General features: G+C 36.2%; 1 protein-coding gene across 4 annotated transcripts in view; it reads right to left on the bottom strand.

Moving 5' to 3' along the window:
• The window catches only part of LOC138176119 (inositol 1,4,5-trisphosphate-gated calcium channel ITPR2), a 529,530-nt gene that overhangs the window by 133,818 nt on the left and 373,599 nt on the right, over positions 1 to 22,113 (bottom strand). For 3 of the 4 annotated variants that reach the window (XM_069106875.1, XM_069106876.1, XM_069106878.1), the window contains exons 44-45: positions 17,481 to 17,576; positions 15,718 to 15,837 (exon numbers count right to left, since the gene is read on the bottom strand). In XM_069106875.1, the coding sequence (XP_068962976.1) occupies positions 15,718 to 15,837; positions 17,481 to 17,576 (216 nt within the window). The remainder of the gene's footprint in view (positions 1 to 15,717; positions 15,838 to 17,480; positions 17,577 to 22,113) is intronic. The other variant, XM_069106877.1, reaches the window with a different exon arrangement.

The raw sequence follows: 22,113 nt of genomic DNA on the forward strand, positions 1-22,113 counted from the left end.
CTGCTGAAGTGGTCAAATATCCAGACCATTTTGGGATTCAGTATTCTATTATCCAGTTTCTGGAGGGAACAGGGATCTTAACTAAGACTCCTGGCAGATATTTTTGTATTTCTCATTTACCTTCAGTGAAAGAATGAAGAGCACACTTTACTTAATATTTTTCAGTTTACCCATCTGCAAATAAGCAATAGTATTAGTAATGACCAAAGAAAAGCAAGTATATGCGATATTTTAAAGTTCCTAAAGCAACTTGAGATATTGAATTGAGGGAAAAAACTGATTCAAGGATAAAGTATTAGTTTTATGTTGGGATGTATTTTATACACAACACAAAAATGGTTCACTTAATTTTATGTTGCTCATGCTCCTAAATAAATTATAAAGTAGACAAAATACTTGGAATTACAATGATTATTTCATAACTATGTCATCTCTTCATACTGTACTGGGAAATTCAATATGAAATACATTAATGAATCAAATTTTGAAAAAGGAGTAGAGAAAAAGGCAAGCAGAAGGAAAACACTGTGATTATTTCAAGAACTATAAGAACCACTGTTTGAAAGCATTTTCAACTGTAGGTTCCTATTTTAGAAACAGCAAACTGGGAGCAACACGTCTTTATCCATTCTTAATATGTAACTATTTCATTAATAGCTTCAATTAAGAAAAATAATTTGTTAATTTTTTTAGTTCTTCAAACCAAAGAAAATCACTGCCCAAATGAATTTGTGTTTCACAGGCAAATCTGATGAAAAAGGAAATTAGGTAATAAGGCAAATTGCATCCCTACCTAAGTAAGGTTCTTGAACAAGTATAAAAAATAATTTTAGTTCAACCAAACTGAAAAAGAGACAATGAGCTCTATGCAGGAAACTTTCATTACTTGCTTTTCTGAAGTCAGGTATCTTTTTTATGTTAGCTATCGAATCAAAAATTAAATGACCAATGCTAGCTAGCTTTAAAGAAACAGAGGAACTGGTTAACTACTATCCTATTTTATTCAAAGTATAGTCAATTTAAAGACTGTGCATAGGGAATGGAGGGCTGACTTTAGTGTAAGAACTAACTAGGTTTAAGTCCTGCCTCTGACACATACTTTATGTGATCATGGGCAAATCACTTCAGGTCTCAATATGCAAAGCAACTCTCTAGAGTATAAACTACTGATTTGTACCTCTGGGACATTTTTCTGTACCCTGATTCCCTGCATCAATAAAATATAGGTCTTGATCTGCATCTAGCACCACCCTGAAAATAAACATTAATTTAATTCAGAAATTTTCCTTGTTTTTTTTTAAACAAGCAATAAACATAATCACCAAAGGAAATCAACTTTAAAATATAGTCAACTCTTTTCTAATTTAATGCTGGTGCTAGAGAAAATGTTAATAATTTTATCACTAACTTCATCAGCTTTCCTTGTTATTAAAAAATGTGCAGAATTGTTAACAGTGTTGAATAATAATTAGTTATTTCTACATAGGACTAGTTTAAATTTTTGAAAAAAACAGTACAATAAGGTACTTTTAAAATATAGTCTCATTTTATTAGAAAGACTGACCTCACCCCCATTCCAATGACAAAAATCTATTTTTTCATAAGAAAGATTTACTAAATAACACCCTTGTAATCATTTATATATATAACAGCCTATCAAATCCTTAAATGTCTTTATGCTTAGTTGGTAATTGATAAGGGGGAATGCTGCAAATCCAGGAAGACTGTGAACATAAGAATTACTGGAGACTATCTCAGTAGAAAAGGTAACATAAGTCAAGCAATGGAAAAAGTTCCTCTGGTAAATTTTGAGTGTTCTATTATGAGAATATACCTTTACCTAAACTCAGAAAGAGTACCAGGCTATAGCAAGATCTGGCAAGAGTTTTACAAAGATGGCTGTACTTCACATAATGTCTTCAACATTGTAGGCAATCAATAAATATTTGCTGAATCCCCATAATGATCTTCATACACCATACACATTAAGATTCCTTTCACATTACAGATGTTGAACAATATTACCTATTGTAAGACATACAGGTGTTATTAATAGAATCAAGTGAATGAGAGCACTAGAACAAGGGATATGGGTAATAAAATGAAAAGTGGGAAGGGTGGAAGAATAGTTTCATTAAAAACTTAACAGCAAATTTAATGTTCTATTAAAAGTATAATCAGAGGCAGCTAGGTGGTGCAGTGAGTAAAGTGCCGGCTCCGGAGTCAGGAGGACCCAAATTCGGTTCCGGCCTCAGACACTTAACACACACACACACACACACACACACACACACACACACACACAAAACTAGCCGTGTAACCTTGGGCAAGTTACTTAACCCCAATTGCCCTCCAAAAGGCAAAAAAAAAAGTATAATCAAATACATCCATTTGTTCTTTTTAGAGCTTATTCATTGGACCACTTCTATACCATCCTTTGGTAATGAGGTATCTAAACAGTGATGCTATCTGGGGCTCAAGTAATAGTCCACCCTAATAAATTGTAAGGAGGGAGCTATGCATACTTCACAGATTGGTTTTGCCAGTCTGAGGAGAAAAGTTTCCATAGCAACTTTCTGAGCCCAACAATATTTAACTAGACATTGTTACTGTGATCCTTTGACATCTTTTTAAAGGAAGAAAATCATTAAAAATGACAAATTTTAAGTTCTACAAAAGTCACCAGCCTGTCAGATAAAATATCTGAGCTTTCTCAAGAGCTTAGACACTGCTCTGTATAGTGTAGTGGATCAAGTGGTAGACTTGGAGACAACCAGCCCTGAATTTGCTGCTTGGGCAGATTACTTAACCTTTCTCAGGCTCAGTTTCTTCACTTGTAAAATGGGAATGATATGTAATGTGCTTTGCAAACCTCTAAGTTTTCATGTGGCCCTCTAGATCTCAAGTATGGCCCTCTGACTGAATCCAAACTTCACAGAATAAATCCTAGGTACTCTGCAAATGAAGTGCTTTACGAACATTATCTCACTGGGTGCTCACAACAACCATGGGAGGTAAGTGAATACTATCATCTCCATTTTTACAATTGAGAAAACTGAGGCAAATAGGTGTTAACTGACTTGCTGAGGGTCACAGAGCTAAGTTAAGTGAATGAGACCATATTTGAACTCTCATGAGAGAAGATGTAAAAGGTAAATGGAAACAAATGAAAGTGCTTTTCTCCAGCCTCATTAGGAGGTACTTACATGTAAGAAAAGTGAGTGGAATTCATACATCCTAACTGAGAAATGAAGACTAGGAATCTTTAATCAAGACAAAAGAGTTTTAAAGTCTGCACAGCTGCCTGGGAATCCTTTTTGAAGGCAGGATGGGGCTATGAGTCTAACAAAAGAGTTGGAAATATGATAACTAGGACCCAGGCATGTTGGCGTGGGCTGATATCGCTCAAAAAGAATGTTAACAATTTGCTTGAAGAACGGTGGAGACAAGTGGGAAGAGATCAACGTTGCCAGAGTAGGGATGGTGACAACATGATTGGCAGAAGTAGAGTAAAATAATGGTGACCCCAAGCCTCAATGGGAGTGAGAGAATCAGCAATGCAGGCTAGAAAGAGAGAGATGTCATGGAAACCTGGAGACCTGGAGAGAGAGGCAGGAAAGAGACAGAGTGATAAGAGGACAGAAAGATTGGTATAGATCAAGTCTCAAAAGACTAAGAATAGGGAAAGGCTAAATGTTTTTAAGAAGGAAAATGACACAATAACACATGCAAAAACAAAGAAGATTATTTCTGATGTGAAAGATCATTTGGAGAAGAAAGAGACTGGATACTGCAGAATCATAACCTAGGAGGAATACCAGTATTTTGGCCCAGGATGTAGAAATAAGAGTGTTGACAGTGTCTGCTGTCCTTCACAGCTTCAACAGAAAGAATAGAGCTTAGCACTTACTTAGTTAAAATGGAAAGTTACCAGATGGTCCATTTTCCAAACTCCATGCCATCCCTGTGACGTGTTTCTTAGCACTTGCTTTATCATAGTTCGTGCTACTTGCCCCAGTGCAAAAAAAATCTGCTAGTTGTGTTTATGGGAGGCAAGGAGACCATCATTCATCACAAGAATCCATGAAAGTGAATAAACAGAAGCTGAAGTGGTACAGTGGCAATATGAGTAAAGAGAAGGAAGTAAATACTTGGAGATATTGTGGAAAAGTGAAATGGATGGTATTTTTAAATTGCTGGGGGGGGGGTGCTAGAAGGAATAGCGAAGGAAAGGGCAGAATCAAAATGAAGTATAGGTGATTAGAAGGACAGATGTTAGTATTTCTAAAAGGGACAAGAAATTTGGAAAGAAGGACAGGTTTTGAAAAGTCTTAGGCAACATTCTTTGGACCAAAGATGCATCATGATACAATGGAAAGTACATTGGGTCTGGAGTCAAAGGACATTGACTCAAATCCTTCTGTCAAAATCTCTTCTTTTTCTGTTTGAGGAAACTAAAGCACAGAGAAGTGGATCTAGGGTTCCTTCAACCATAAAAAGAGGAAGTTGTATGAAATGGCTTCTAAGGCCCTGGATATCTCTAAAACTATGATTGTATGATGACCCAATGAACGTATTGGTACTCTAGAAATTGCTTGAATCCATAGTTAAAAATGATAGCTCGAGTCCTGACAAAGAGTTTGCCAGTTGGAGCTCTTCCTTGAGGTATAGGTACATAAGCACATACATTGGTTTTTGTTTTGTTTTTCACTGTCAGATTTTGGGTAACTTTTATTTTCTGAGGTCTAGTTCTTGTGTTTAGTAGTTTGTCCTCAAGCGCTGCTGCCTTACAGTGGTTGTCTCACTTATCTGAGCTAAATAATTTTTTTAATGCTTCTATAAGTAATTTTGAAATTAATGTTGTTTTATACATAGTAGGTTCTTAATTCATGTTTGATGAATTGAACTGAAACTCAGTGTCAGGGCCAACATTTTGAGGGCAAAAAAATCAAAGTAATCTTATCTTATGCCTTATTTATATACATCTACCATAATGCCTACACTCCTTTTCCAGACATTAAACCAAGAGAGACTATTTCTATCCATCACCTTAATATTCTACCCTGGATCTACTGACTAAAAAAGTCTTAGTTGGATCCTTGTGTCCTGCCAACCCACTACAAATCATACTCTTATACTCTGTGTCCACAAGATAAAGTGTCAGGTATATGGTTGACCTTTCCTCATTTAAACTTGAGCTAGAAAAACAAGTTATTCAATAAGCACTGCAGGTAGACATGTGCAGACACACAAACACAAAATGCAGTCCTAGGGGTCCTTGGGTATTTTGACACAAACATTCTATACTGACTTTTTTTCCTCTAGGTTTATCTTTTATTTTAATTATCATATACCTGCTTAAATTGATTTATGTTTATTTCATACCTTAATTATTACCAAGATTGAAAATGAGTAAAAGGACAATTATAAAATAATCCGTCAAACTTTACAATAGTGAACATAGTGAAAAGCACTGATATGAAAGGACCTTGGCTTCAATACTAGCTTATCAGGCCTGTGTGGCCCTGAATAAGTCACTTTACCTCTGTAAAACTCTGAGTCACTTTCTCATCTTTAAAATGTTGGGTTTGGGCTGGATTACCTATACCATCACTTGTAGTTGTAAAACCTGTACTCTTTATGCTTAGGCAAGTGTTGGAAAAAGGTTAGAATGTTGACTACATTTTCAACTGGCTACTTAGCACCTTTGTGTTTACCAATTTGTCTTTTATCAATTTATAGTTGACAATGATGCATAGAGGTTTAAAAACAAATTAGAGATCTTTACACTATCAAAATTCCATAATTATCCATCCAGTTGTCTCCTAGAATTCATATAAATAAATGATTCAACCCAATACACATCCAAACAACTATCCCACAGATATCCAACAGGCTGGGCTCCTCACTATCCTTTCAACCAACATTAATCATTCCTTCCTTCTTGCTTTTGTTTTAGCTGTTCCTCCTAAACAAAATTCAATTGAAATATCATTTATTTAGTACCTACTATGTTTGGGACACTGAGCTAGGTTCTGAGGATATAAAAATAGATATGAAAAAGGACCTCTTTTAAAGGAGTTTACAATCTAATGTAAGGAAAGCCAGATGCGCGCGTGCACACACACACACACACACACACACACACACACACACATACACACACACACACATCAGGGTAATAGAGAGAAACCATGTTCAAGCTGATAGGTCCTCCAATCCACTTGATACAGGTTGTGGAACTTTGTTTAAAGGGGCATTTCTATAGAATTCCATCAAGTTGGTTGGAAGGATCATACATCCTAGCACCTTGTTGGTAGGACAGAGGGAAACCCTGATTGATCTCTAATGACTGGGGTTGCCTAGACTAAGGAAGTGAGAGGAAATACCTGTGTATTTCCTGTGGTCTTTAAGAAGAAGGTAAGAAAATGTAGTCTCTAAGAGACTGTAATCTCTAAACCTCTCAGTTCTACCTCCCTCATTCTGCCTTTCTCTTTCCTTTTCTGAGTACAGCTCAACGGCTGGTGATCCTGAGAAAAAGATATTTCTAGTCTTAGGGGTTACTTATTATACTTGGGTAACTGATTTGAGTGTTCCTGAATCAAGTCCTAGACACCAAAGGAAAAAGACTTCCTAAGTAGTAGACTTTTCAGGGGGCCATCAGTATGATCATCCTGTAGATAGAGGACAGTTCTGGACCTTTTCAAGCCTCCATGATAACTGCTGTGAGTTGTTCTGACAACTCAAGTCTAAGGTAAATTTTAATTATCTGTTTATCAGTCCCATAAATAGTTTTTAACTTCTGGGGAAGGAAGAAATATGTGGTGTAATGGACTACTTGATTAGTTTATGTTTCCTGTATTTGTCGATTAGTCCTGTGAATCCTTTCCATCTTTTTCAGTTTCTGAGGTAGAGAAAATAAAATAACATCCAATGTTTGATACCCATAGTAAACACTGAGTACCTTTGTGGGAGGGAACCCTATTACATTTGAGAAGACTCAAAACATAAACCTTACCTAAACTTTCTTTTAGAGACTTCCCTAGGAGTCTGGAGTTAGGGCCTTAAAATCAACATGATCAAGGAGATTTTTTAAGGTCAAGACTTAAACCTGGTTCATGTGAGTCCAAGAGGTCCTTGTGTGAAATCTTTGGGCCATGATGGACATGTAAAAGGAAAAGATCAGTCTATATGAACTTTGCTGTTCCAATAAGCTATAAATTTATGAGTCATTTGTTCTTATAATTTTGTGTCTTGGAGTTGCTAAGTTTAACTCAGCATAGTGTCTGGCAAACAATAAGCACTTCAAACGGTCAGAAAAGCATTACTGGAGTATAATCTCAAAAATGACAGAACAATATCTGTTGGAATCTAAGTCATACCATTCAACATCACAGTAATACTATTCTATTCTTCAAGCACTGATGCCAAAGAGGACAAAGTTGCTCAATTCTATGAAGACCTATATCTTCTAGAAATAATACACATACATACACACACAAATGTCATATTCATCATAAGGTATTAGAGTGCTAAAGGAGGAAATCAAAACATAATTAAAATAACAAATCAGTTTGGCCTTGGAGTACAAAATGAAGCAGCATAGAGATTAATTAAGATAACTCACTGGTCATACAAAACACTCTTTTCCAACAACCTAAAAGGTGACTCTCCACATGAATATCACCAGATGGTCAACAAAAAATCAGTTTAATTATATTCTTTGCAACCAAAGATGGAGAGGCTCTATGCAGTCAGTTAAAACAAGAGCTGGTGCTTACTGTGGCTCAGATCATGAGATTTGTATTGTGAAATTTAGGCTTAACTTTAAAAAAGACTATATAGGTTTGACCTAAATAATATCCCTTACAAATATGAAGTAGAGGTAATGAATAGATTTAAGGGATTAATCTGGAAAATAGAGTGCCTGAAGAACTATGAACAGAGGTCTGCAATATTGTACAGGAGGCAGCAACAAAAAGTATCCCAAAGAAAAGAAAAGCAAGAAAGCAAAAAGATTATCTGATGAGGCTTTATAAATAGCTGAGGAAAGAAGGGAAAGGGAAAGGAGAAAGGGAAAGATATGCCCAATTGAATACAGAATTCCAGAGAGTAGCAAGGAGAGAGAAGAAGGTTTTCTTAAATTAACAATGCAAAGAAATAGAAATGGAGGTTTAGAAAGTGTCGTTTAAAATTCCTGAATTTAAGATTATCATATACAAATTGAAATTACTTGTCACTTCAGAGTGCCATTGTTGCATTTGGGCTTCTGACCTTATCTCTCAACTGAAACTTCTCTCACTAAAGTTACCAAGGATCTATTAAATGAAAATTAGTCATTTCCCCCTGCACTTCAGTCCTCATATTTTCAAATATTTGCTATTTGCTGTATCAGCTACTGTTGAAAAATCCTCCTTCTACATACTTTCTACACTCTAGGTTTTCATGACACTGTTCTCTCCTGGTTCTTCTCCTGTCTGTCATAGTCACCTTTCTGGGCTCATCATCCATGACTGGGTGTTAACCAAAGGTTAACACATGGATACTTTTTTCTTCTCACCCTACAGTCTCTTACTTGCTAACCTCAACAGTTCCAATAGACTTAATTACATTCTTTATGCATGTGACACACAGATCTATATATCTAGCCCTAGATTCTCCCCTAATCTTCAGTCCCACATCACTGTAATGTTAAGGGAATTTGAAAATTCTTCCCTGATTCTTAATAGATCCATGTGACCTGCTTTCAGCTCAGGCCCAGCTGACTGCTGTGATGGAGCCTGAGTCACATGGAGCCCATGGTGGGAGGAGCTTTGCCAAATGGGTGGAACAGGAAGGGTGGAGCAGGAAGAGAGTGTGAGGCAGAGTTAGGAGAGAAAGAGGCAGAGCAGCTAATGTGAGTGAGAGGGGGAAGAATCTTGCCTGGGAGAGCCTGTTTGTGGGGCGGCCTAACAGAGGGAAGGCTTGGGGATGTCAGTGCTCCCTGAATTGGTGAGGTGTATAAACTTCTTTGTTACCATTGTGGATTTGGCTTTCTGGTATCTGAATAAATATCTTGGTTTCATCTTTGAGGGAGAGACATTGTTATATTTTGCTATTCAAGCCTGAAAACACGTCTACATATTCATAGCAGCTGTTGTGGGTATCGCATTGGCAATATAATCACCAACAGCCTATTGGGCATTTTGAAATAGATGTCCCTGAGACATACCAAACACAACAGATCCAAAAAAGAACAAAGTTCAAAAAGCAAACAATGCATATGTCATAAATATGACCTCAATAATTGAAAAGAAAATTCCTCCACCAAAATAATTTACAAGAGAGATATGTTCTTGCATCACCTAGTGACTCTAATACAATAAAGGACTGACCTCAAACTATTTAAAATATTTTCATTACAAACATATGCTGCTTTACTTCTCTAGGGATTCTATTGGGTTAATATGCTGTAATCAGTACTACTTCTTTACTTCCTTTGCAAAAGCAACAAGATGGGCTTGTAATTATCTGTGAACAATTTTAACTGAGCTATGATTACTTTATTTCACAGGATGCAAAAAAGTAATAAAGTATCTTCATTACTGCTCATACTAAGAAACAGGGAATATAACTGAACTTTTCAGATCTTAAAGATATTTTCAGCACATTGTTTTGGGTGAAAGCATACTAAGTGTCTTAAGTCATGAGAAGTATTTCTATTACCCTATCTTCTATTACATCCTTGTTTTCTAAGTTCTGTCAATATATTAATAAACACTTGTTAGATGCCAGGTACTATGCTAAACTCTGAGGGATAGAGATACAAAAAAAAAAAAAAAAGAAAAGCCCTCAAGGAGCTTACAATCTAAAGTGGGAAAACAATATGTAAAAGGAAAGTGAAAAGCGGGATGGGGGGGGTGAGGGGGAAGAATTAGGGAGGAAAGTGAAGGCACATGGGCAGACAGATAGGTAATGAAGAGAAGGTATTTTGCAATTTCACCTCACACTTTGCAAAATGGCAAAAATCAGTTTTTTTTAAGACAGGGTCACTCAATATTGAAGAAAGAAAAACATATTCCAAAAGCCAAGAGTTAGGTTTATAACCAAAAATAATGTCTTGAAAAATTGAGTACAATCCTACAATGGAACAGAAGGCTTTCAGTTATTTCTGATTCAAAAATCTAAACTGTTTGAAATGTAAACATAAAAGTCAGTAGAAACCTAGAAAGGTAAATTTATTTGAGTAATTAGAAGAAACTTTAAGAAACTATTATTAGTGATAATAGGGAGAGAGGAAACAAGTATCGCTTCAGAATCTTAATGTCTACAAAAGGTATTGAGGGAGCAAAATAAGAAAAAACAAAGGTCCTGGAGGTGGATTGGTTGTATTCTATGCTGTTCTAAGGACAGGAAAAGAAGAATGAGAAGGAAGAGTAAAAGGAATACACTATTGGAGGAAAGGGGAGGTAAAACTTACTATTTTTTCATAAGTAGGGTCTATGAGAAGAAAAGTATACCAATATGGAGAAAGGGGTGGGAGGAACAGGCATCAAATGAACCATATTTATTTGAAACAGACAAAGGAGGGTCAAAAACACATACTACACTTAAACAGTTTGGTGCAGAAATATATTAAACAACAGAGAAACAAGTGTGAATGATGAGGGTAGTGGTGAGAAAGAGAATAATAATGGGGAGAGTAAAGCTGCAAGCAAAATAAACTTCCTGATCCAGAATTAGGGATCAAAAGGAAAAAAAAAGAAAACAAGGAACTATAATCTAAGGTTTCTTAGGCAGGTTGAGTGGATAGAGTGCTGAGTCTGGAGTTATAAAGACCTGAATTCAAATACGATCTCAGACACTTATTAGCTATGTAATCTTAGACAAGTCACTTAACCTCTGCCTCAGTTTCTTCAACTGTAAAGGGGGATGGTACCTATAAAAACGCTTAGCATAGTGCCTAGCATATATTAGATTTTATATAAGTAATTATTCTCTCCTTTCTTTCTTCTTAATCACCCTCACACAACTGTAAAATGGCAGAACAAATCATGGTTTATGAAAGTAGAACATTATTGTACCATAAGAAATTATGAAACAGACTATTTCAGAGAATATTGGGTAGAATGAACTGAAGCAGAAGGAAATTAGTAGAACAGCTTATACAAGGACATCAAGATTGAAAGATTTAAGAATTCTGACCAATGACCAACCATCTCTCCAGAGGATCTATTATGAATGAAGCATGGAACCCACTTCCTGAGAAAAAGAGGATGGACTAACAGTACAAAAAGAAACATTTTTTTGACAGTCACTGTGAATTTACTTTGCCTAACTTTGCTTATTTGTTACAAGGGTTTGTTTTTCCTCTTTCTCTGGGTTTTTAATTTTAGAGAGTAGATTCAGGAGGTTTCAAAATAATGAAGGAAAAAGGAATATATTTTTAAATTTAAATTTTAGATTTGTATATTTTAAGTGCACAAAAAACATTGGAATTCATTTCAGAAAGAAACATAGATAAGCAGAGACAGTTTTGAAAGTAATATGTAGAATTTATTATATACTTTTTTGAAGCAAATTATATTAAATGGAGATTTGTGGTTTCACAGAGACCCCTCTTTTTTTCTGCTATGTATGGAAATGCTGTTTCTTTTTTTGTGTGTTTAAGTCCAAATAAAAAAGATCGTTGAAAAATCATGTGCACAAGGATGTGGCATAGTGGATATTGTGCCAGACTTTGAATCAGAAAGATGTGGATTTGAATCCCATCTCTAGTACTTATCAGCTATATGACCATGGGCAAATAATTTAACCTCACTTTCCTCAGCTGAAAATTGTATAAAAAGTCTTATAGTGCTCTCCTCATAGGGTTATTATGAGGCTTTAAGAGCATATAATTCTTTAAAAGAACTTTGTAAACATTAAAATTCTATCACATATTAATACTACTAATAATAACAGGTGTGTCACTGCAAGGTCTCCAGTATAGTAGCATATATGAAAGTCTATCTGTTCTCCTTTCATATCTTCCATAAAGGAAAGCCTTGATTGTTCTAAAGATTTTTCTCATAAAGACTGTGTGGCAATGAGCTTAAGATTAGAGAACAAAACTACTTTATATTTACCAAACACCATGAATATAGTCAGTATTCTCTGCTTGATTAGAAGAGAAAGTATCTTTACTGAAGGCAGGACAAGAAGAGAGATGAAAGAGAAGAGACAGAGAAAAAGTCAAATCAATACAACAGGTAAAAAGGAAAAGAAGAAAGGAAAGATAGAAAGAAGACGATAAGGAAAAAAACAAATCAAGAAGATATAATATCCTGTGTTTTAGGTAATTTCTCTGTCTCACATTTAAAATGTTTTAGGGAACTTCTCTGTCTCACACGTTAAAACTTCCCTTGTGGCTCATTTATAGTTTTAGGCACATCAAACCAGACACTTAAAAGAAGCATTATTTGTTTCTGGTAAGATCACTCACAGGAAGGGGAGAAAAGGATGTAGTGGTAGAAAAATGCAGAACTCTCTCATTGTCATTTTAAAAGTACAACAAAAATCGAAAGCCTCAGTACACAAGAATAAACTGTCTGCACAAAAGTTCATTTTTTCTTAAAGAGAGGAAGTTGAGTCTAGATTTTGGAATTAGTGAACTGTGCAAAGCCAACAGAGCTACATGGTCAACTATAAGTCAGGAGGCAAAAGGTTCAATACACACTCCATAAACAATGAAGTTTCTCTTTATCTATATTAACATTTCTACACATGGTAATTTCAGATGATTCAATAAAGCATATAACCACAATTGCTTCTATGTCTTCTATTCTGTTAAAGAACAATTTAAACAACAATGACAATAAAGAACTAGGCAAGGATAACTTGTCTCTCAAGAAATCAAATGTAAGGGGCAGCTAGGTGGCTCAGTGAATAGACCACTGGCCCTGGAGTCAGAAGGACCTAAGTTCAAATCCAGCCTCTGACACTTCTTAACATGTACTAGCCGTGTGACCTTGGGTAAGTCACTTTACCCCAATTGCCCTACCTTCCCTCCCTCCAAAAAGCAAAACAAAACAAAACAAAAAATCATCCCACAGAAAATTCATCTTAAATTTAGGAATTTAATTTAAATGTTATTAAGTTCTCATTGTGTGCACAGTACTACCCTTAGCAAAGTCCAGATAAATCATGGATTCTGGTCATCATGGAAGACTCAGTTTAGAAGACAGATAAGATATGCATGTAAATAAAGAGAACAAAAATTAATTTATAAGTGAATAGGATGGTGTCTAAGTAAAATTTGAGGTCTTTGAGGATAGAGACTGTCTCAATTTTTTAAAACAAAGAAACAAATTTCATCTCTATCATGAGTCAGTGGTAAATCACACCAGTCAAGACTCAACACATGCCAACTCAGATTTGATCCAGTTTTTGCTTATCATATTAAATAATTAATTACATTATTACATTAATTACATTAACACTCAGGATCAGTTTGAGCTTATTCATCATGTTAGTCTTGTTTTTGCTGAGTTTTGTTAATTCCTATTTGAACCTTTTTTCATTGAAAGCAGTGGGTTTATTCATACTTGAATATAGGCAGGATTTGGGCCATTGCATCAGTCTTCTTAGGCTTTTACATTCCTCAGGGGCATACCCTCTACATAGTGAAAGATTGCATTAACACAATCACAATCAATTATTTTTTACTTTCTTGTTTCTTGTTTTTCTTCTCAGCTACCATGTTTTTTTTTATAAGTATTTTGTTTTCTTTAAAATAATGCTTCCTTAATTCTTTGAAGTAGTCATTATTTTATTGTCTCTCATTCAATATTCTCATATTCTATGATCCATCAACAATATTGACTTATCTGCTTCCATTCTCAGCATTTTTCCATCCAGTAATACTATTAACCAAAAATTCTCTTTTCTAATATTTCTTACTTTACCCCTTTTATCCACCCCCACATACACATATGCATACACAGGCATTTATTTTTTTAAATGAATGTTTAAAATTATCCTTAAATGTAATTGAAAAAATATCAAATATTATTTAAAAAATAAAATAAAGGAGTTGAACTAGTTTCTAAGGTCCCTAATATTAAATAAATCAAACATTAATTATAGAGCATCTATCTACATGTGTCATCATAAAGCAAGCTTAATAGAAACAGCTCCTCAAAGAACTTATAACAAAGCCCTGGGCTTGATCATTTTAAAGTAAAATCACAAAAAAATGAAAATACAATTATCATTTCACCAATTGCAACCTACCAAGCATCAACCTTATATCATTCTTGTCAAGCCATCACATTTGCTCCTACACACGTCCTACTGAATGAAAGTGGCAAAAAACCAATCAATCATTCTTATTGGGGTGATTAACACATTTATGTCACACAACCATGACTAGGTCCCCACTGCTGCTAGGTAATAACTTCTATACCTTCCTTATCAACTCACTATTCCACTCTCCCCAGTGGCTCTTCCCAAACTTTTCATCCATTTTCAAACCTCTTGTGGCTTCCCTTCTCCCCACCCTCTCATCTGAGAAACTTGGCTCATATTTTACAAAAAATTTGAGGCCATTCACCATGATATCCCTCTTCCTCATTTCATATCATTCATATGTCTTCTGGTATGGCACTATATCTTCCTTCACCCTTATTTCACATGATGCAAGTAACCTTACTCCTTACACCAAGGCTAACCCCTCTACCTGTTCAAATAATCCTCTCCTACATCCATAATCTCCTCCACCAGATTGTCCGCTCTGTCATCCCAACTCTTTCACTTCTTTTCGATCTCTGCCTACTTGTTCATTCACTACTGCCTACTAACATGCCTATGTCACTTCTATTTTCAAAAAACTCTCACTTGATCCTTCCACCCCCAATAACTCTCATCTTTTATCACTTCTGCCATTTGTGGCTAACCTCTTGAAAAGTCCATCTACAATAGGTTGTTTCATTTTCTCTCCCCTTACTCTCTTCATAAGCCTTTGCCATCTAGCTTCTGAGCTCTTTGTTCTACCAAAACTGCTGTCCCCAAAGTTACCAAAGATTTATTTGTTGGCAAATCCAACATCCTTTTCTCAATCCTCATTCTCCTTGGCCTCTCTGCAAGCTTTGGCACTGTTAATCACTTTCTTCTCCTGGATGCTCTCTAGGTTTTAAGGACACCACTCTCCCTTGTTTCTTTTTCTTCTTACCTGACTGTTCCTTCTTAATATCCTTTGCTGGATCCTAACCTAGATCACAACCTCTAACCATAAGTGTTCCACAAGGTTTTGTCCTAGGACCTCTTCTCTTCTCCCTCTATACCACTTCACTTGGTGATCTCATCATCTTCCATGGATTTAACTGCTTTCTCTATGCTGATGCTGCTTAAATCTAACAGTCTCACCCTAACCTCTCTGCTGACCTACAATCTTGCATCTTCACCTGCCTTTTAGAGATCTCAAACTAGATATCTAGTAGACATCTTAAACTCAACATGTCCAAAGTTGTACTTTACCTCTCCCCATAAATCTTCCCCACTTACTTTCCCTATTACTGTAGAGGGTAATGGCAATCTCCCAGTCCCTCAGGTTCCCAGCTTGGGTGTCATCCTTGACTTCTTAGTATCTCTCACCTTCCAAATACAATCTGTTGCTATGGCATGTCATTTTTGCTTTTGCAACATCTTTTGAATACTGACTTTTATTAACTATCAAAGAAATCAAAAGAAAAAAGTTACCTGATGGGCCAGAATATAGATATTATGTCCAACATCTTTTGGTGAAATGCCATCATCTCCACGATCATCTTCATGGTCACATTCTAAACCCTGGTTATAGGCATTCTTCATGACATCCACCTTTCAAGGAAGTCAATATTGTGAATAAATATACTGGATAGTAACATAAAATGAAATTTATTTTAAACTGTTTACAAAGAGTGATTCCAAATCTTGAGGTACCAATTCTTGGCACAAAGTAAATGCTTAATAACGTATGTTGACTTGACTTGATGAGTGATGCAAAAACAAGCCACAACTCTATCTGCACACTTCAACTACTAAAAGCCATTTTTAACCTGTAGAGAAGTAGTCATGGTGTAAGGAAATAGCATGGCTATTGCTCATATCTAGTTTTGTTAGCAGAAGGTTCTAATTGACTGTACATAGAACCAAATATTTTAGAGGAAAATGGAATAAGTATTTATATAGCACCTACTATGTGCCAAGCAGTGTGCTAAGTACTTTTTATAAATACTATATCATTTGATGTTCACAACAACAAAGCAATGTAGGTGATATTATTATTCCTTTTTTGCATTGAGGAAACTGTGGCAGAGGTTAAGTGACTTGTCCAAGGTCACACAGTTAGTAAGTATGAAACTCAAGTCTTCCTGATTCCAGGCTTAACCTGGAAACTAAGTACTATTCCAAATGGTATTTAAGACACTTGGTGCCACTAAATTTGAATTATTTACAATAACATTTGTCATGCATGAAGTCCATTTAATATACGAGCTAGAATTACTCTCTTTTAGTGGTTCTGAGAAGAGATTTTCTTTTAGCAGCAAAAAGTCAAGGGATAACAAGTAGGCCACATGACCTATATAATCATCTCAGGATACCTCTAAATTAGTTGAGCTCCATTCAACAAATATTTATTAAGTACCTATGAAGTGCAAGGCATTGCTCTAGAAAATGGAAATACAGCAAAGATGAAATGAGACAATCTGCCCTCAAGGCGTATATAATCTAGTAGGAAAAGATAACTTGTACACAAATATCTCTAATACTTTTTCAAAAGAGCTGTCATTTTATCAGTAGAAATACCTTCAACTCCTCAATGACACATATAGTTAACTCTTCCATGTCTTAGTAGAAAGTTTTCACAAATTCCTGTGACTGCTTAATAAGCCTATCTGTATTTAGGTAGATGAATTCCCCAAAGACAAAACACAATCATTGTTGGATGATTTTCTGGTATAGTAACATATGCCAGGATTTGAGACATACTGAAATGAGTTTCAAGAACTAGGCTGCCCTAATGATGTACTTTAATTCTCCTTCTAGCCAAGAATCTCATAATGTTTAACTACTGAAATGTTACTACTCTTTTCATTTTTTCACAACGATGATGCAAATGCAATATATCTGAGTGCAAATATTTCTGATACTCTCAAAAACGCTAATATCAAATTCAAGTAGAAATTTTTTTTCACCAAAAAGAATTAGAAAACAGATAAGCAGCATTTGATGATTTAGTTAGAAAACTATTATAGAAAAGCATAAAAATAAATAAAAATAATGAAGTTATAGAGGCTGAAATCATGAATGCTCATGCCTTTAAAGTGTTTTGCATGAATTAGTACTCTCTTGACATGATACAGAATTGAACAACAGCACTATTGTTAAGTAAACAGTCCTTCCAAAACCTTTTATCTGTTTTTAAAGCCATTCCTTTTATCTCAATCAAGATTATCATGGATGTTCAAAAGTTTTCTTACCAGTTCCCTTGGTCTCATGTTAAAAAGAATCCTCTCAGCATTCTCACTGTCATGTCTGCTTTCCATAATCGCCAGCAAAAGCTTAGAGGCATTGTTCTAGAGATACAGACCAAGTGAATTTTAAATTTTAAAACTATTTCATGGATTAATGATTCTCTGCAACTGTTTTAATTGAGACTGTGAGGAGCAATATTTTTTATCTGAAAGAACTTTAAACTGCTCATTTCTTTTGTCTTACTTGCATTTTTAAATAGCAATTTTCACATTAATGGCAATATAAAGTAAAAGTAACAAACTGGGAAACATTATAAGAGATATTTTAAATACTGAAAAAATGTGATTCAAATACAAAATTGGCTTTCTATAATTCTACAAATGAAATACACTTTCTTTTACAATGTTATTTTCTAAGTAGTAGCTTTTGTGACTCCTTTTTATTATGACAATAAAATTATTAGGTAATTATAAAGAGTTTTATGGAGAAGATATATAAAGTGGTCTTTTAAAAATGTTAACTATAATTATATATACATTTATGTATATACATATGTGTGTACATATATGCATATAATATGTATATGTTATATTCATTAGTATTCTAAATCATCCTGAACTCATGGAGTAGAAAATAAAATTAATCATGATTGTTAACATGATGCTTATCTCAAGGAGTTGTCGCAGATATTAAATAATTTTGGCACTTCAGTTAAATAGTTAGGCAATTAGTTTGCCTAATCAGGCATTGAAATATCCCTTACATATTTTTTTGAATTTTACGTATTTGTTTATGGATGTCTTATGAATCAAACCTTCTAGTTGGAAATTTCAGAATGTAGCAGGTATTCACAGTTCACTGGAAACTGACTGGGAGAAAGAAATCATTAGGAAATTAAGGAAAATGGCAAAAAATGTGTCATCATACATTTCCCTAAATCCCCCCCTCAAATTTCCTTTTTTATTCCCATCTTGTATGCCTTTCTTTCCACGCTGCCAGGTAGCCATTGATGGTCACTTTTTGTTCCCTGTTTATTGCTTAGTGCGGCATCTACTGTGGCCATGTCCCAAGTAGGAAATATCAAAAGATATGATGGAACAGATCCTGGAAAACTGTATTGTCTGGGAGGCAGTGCAGAACCCAATGTTTCCATGACAAGACAGACCACTGTTCTCAGTGTAACAAAAGAAACCTGACTGCCAACAGCTGTAAAACTTCAGCTGATAGTGACATCAGCTGAAAGGCCAATCCAAACCACCTTAGATTTTTCCTCTTCTTTTCTGACTGGATTGTAGAGAAGCAGCTAGTACTGCATAAACCAGCAACTCCTTCTCCTAATCCTTTAATTACACAGAAAAAGTTGGAGGAGGAAAAATATGAGTGGGCAAAAAAAAAATTTCTTCAATTTTGTTATGCAAGAATTCCTTTGAATTTATTTACTTTGCTGTGTTCTTTAATAAACCACATAGCCATGGGGCGGCCAGGTAGCACAGCGAGTAAGAGCACCGGCTCCAGTGTTGAGAAGACCTGGAGATCGAATCCCGGGCTCAGACACTTAGCACCCACCCAGAAACACCTGGCCGTGTAACCTTGAGCAAGTTACTTAACCCCAATTGCTTAGGGGCGGCCAGGTGGCTCAGCGAGTAAGAGCACCGGCTCCAGTGTCGGGATGACACTGGATCAAATCCGGGCTCAGATACTCAGCACCACACCCAGAAATAATAACTGGCTGTGTAACCTTGAGCAAGTTACTTAACCCCGACTGCTTTAAAAAAAAAAATTAAAAAAAATAAACCACATAGCCACTAAGAAGTTAATCACCTTTGTCTTATGAATGAGACTGGTCAATGCAGAGTCATACAGAAATCTCTTAGTTCTCATATTTCAGAATAACATTTCATTCCTTTTTCCTTAAACAAAATGTTGAACCCAGCTAGCAAAAGCAATTAAAACAACCAAACTATATCCACAGGAGGAGAGGGCATAGGACTTGCAGCCAGCACCCTCTGGTGAGTAGTGAGAGGAAAGCAGACTTTGGGAAAACTTGCACATGCACATATTAAGATACTTTCTGATAAAACTTGACTGATGATATACATGTAATGATTCTAGGTGGACAAATCCAATATTATATTCCCTCACCACTTGATTGATAGTCTGTTTTTCTGCAACAGCAGAAAAAAGGGCTAAAAGACTAGTATGAAGGGGGCAGCTAGGTGGCACAGTGAGTAAAGCACCGGCCCCATAGTCAGGACCCGAGTTCAGTTCCAACCTCAGACACTTAACACCCACACACCCACACACCCACACACACACACACACACACACACACAAAACTAGCCGTGTAACCTTGGGCAAGTTACTTAACCCCAATTGCCCTCCAAAAAGGCAAAAAAAAAAAAAAAAGCCTAGTATGGACTGATATTTTAACATCACAAGTGCCACCTGGGACATCTCCCGAGTACAAAAGTACCTAGTTCACACCACTGTCATCAAAAAGCTTATATTTATAGAGAACTCTAATGCAATAAAGAGAAGTCAAATATTTTAATATTTCAGGGAGGTAGGAAGTCACCTTTTTATACAATATTAAAATTGCAAATAAAGACAGGTTGAGCAAAACATTCCTCTAAAATGACATTCCTATAAAAGACCCATAAGTAATGTAAACATTCTATCCTATGCACAAATATGATTGGAAGATGATAGAAATAAATTTAAATTGCCTTTAAACTGTCTCTATAAATAACTATAACCATTTTAAAGGTATAAAAAATGGCTAGTCAATTTTATATTATGCAAATTTCTCTTCTGCTAACCATCCCCACATCCCTGAACTGTAAAGGAGTTTTTACTTAAAACTGCTTCATTTTAACATACTACATACATTCAGCATCATTTCTGTGTCTAAGTATTGCTCACTGTCTTATGCTAGATGATACAATGTTAATGAAAATAAGAATAGGAACAATAAATTATCAGGAAGAATTCATGTGTTTGAGTTAATTCTGGAGCGGAGGGGATAGATTTGTGCTAGTCTATGCAAATTCCTTGTGACCAATGGCAAGCTGTTCAGTCTCTAAAGGTGTAGGACGTGGCATGGAAAAGACTGAAGCTAACTGTCCTCCATAAAAAGGCAGCATGGAGAAGGACCAGAACCACACTCAAAATCAGAAGGACTTAGAAATTATTTCAAATATCAATTTTTAAATATTACACAAATAGGGTGGATCCAAGATGCTGGAGTAAAAGCAGGAACTTGGCTGAGCTCTTGTAATGGAAATGCAAATTTAAAGATCTTCCCTGCCCCTAGGCCCTTTGATAGGCTTAAGAGACTCTGAGAACCTTCCTTGATTTGAAAATATACTCTGCCCCTTAATAGGCTGAATGTGGTCACATGGAGCCTGTGGCAGGAGGCTTGGTTTTCAGAAATGCCCACACCTTGATGCTGTGTGATCGAGCAGTGGGTCAAGAGGTTACATTCTCTGACCCAGGAGAAGGCTATATAATCCCTGATGTGAGGCTTTGCTTTATGGCTCACTTTGGGAAATGTTGTGTTATTTGACCAGATGAGACTCTGGGCAGCTGTTGAGAGCCCCCCAGCTTTGAAAACGCAGATGTTGATGCTTCCCTCTCTGGTAACTGTGATTTGGTATGAATGTAATGGTTGGACAGTTTGGAAGCCTGTCTGCTTGATCTGTTTCTCTGTCTTGCAACTTCTGTCTGTATACTCTGAAGTTGGGGTGCTGACCTTTTTCCCCTGAACTAGGTAAATGATATATGTTTGACTGATGTTTCATTGATTAAAGTAAGCTTGTTAACCCATTTTGAGTTGCTTTCCTTTAGAAATGCAGATCTAAGAACCTGTGTTGACAGCCACCCTGGAGATGCTGGGGTGCTTGCTGCAACAGCTCTTACTCCAACCACCGCCAATACCTATAAAATATTATTCTAAACAAATTTTAGAGGGGGCGGCTAAGTGGCACAATGAATAGAGCACTGGCCTTGGAGTCAGGAGGACCTGAGTTCAAATCCAGCCTCAGACACTTAATACACAAAAAAAACTAGCCATGTGACCTTGGGCAAGTCACTTAACCCCAATTGCCCTACCTTCTCTCCTAAAAAAAAAAAAAATGAAACAAATTTTAGAGCTACAAAACCCACAAAGTGACAGAGAGAAACAAATCTCCTGCTGAAGGCAGACTGGCAGACCAACAGGAAAGGTCTATCGCACCAAATTGGGAACTGAACACAGTCCCCATGAGCCTCCCGGGCCCAGACCCAGGGCGGCTCCAATCAGGACTAGAAAGGCAGAAAAAAGGACTAGAGACACAGAGAGGCCTGGGCACACTTCAGGAGAGTGAATCACCAACAGCTGTGGCAGTTTCCAGACTTCTCAACCCGTAAAAGCCAAAGAGAAAGTAAAAGGTCAGTAGGGAACTTTGTTGGAACTGGGATGAGAAGAGTGTGGTCTGGCCCCTGCTCCCAGGGTGAGAGGTGGCAGAGGCCTGGCAGCTGCAGCTGCTGAAGCCTGGCTGCCTCCAGAGCTCCTGGCCTGCAAATTGTAGGGGGCCCAAGTGACCATTTAGAGGGTAATCACTCTTGCTCTAACCTGCTTGGATCTGGGTTGCAGTCTTG

This window comes from Petaurus breviceps, unplaced genomic scaffold (assembly GCF_028583685.1).
Source record: "Petaurus breviceps papuanus isolate PSGF00001 unplaced genomic scaffold, PetGlider_PUasm1.0 81, whole genome shotgun sequence".
Lineage (NCBI taxonomy): Eukaryota > Metazoa > Chordata > Mammalia > Diprotodontia > Petauridae > Petaurus > Petaurus breviceps.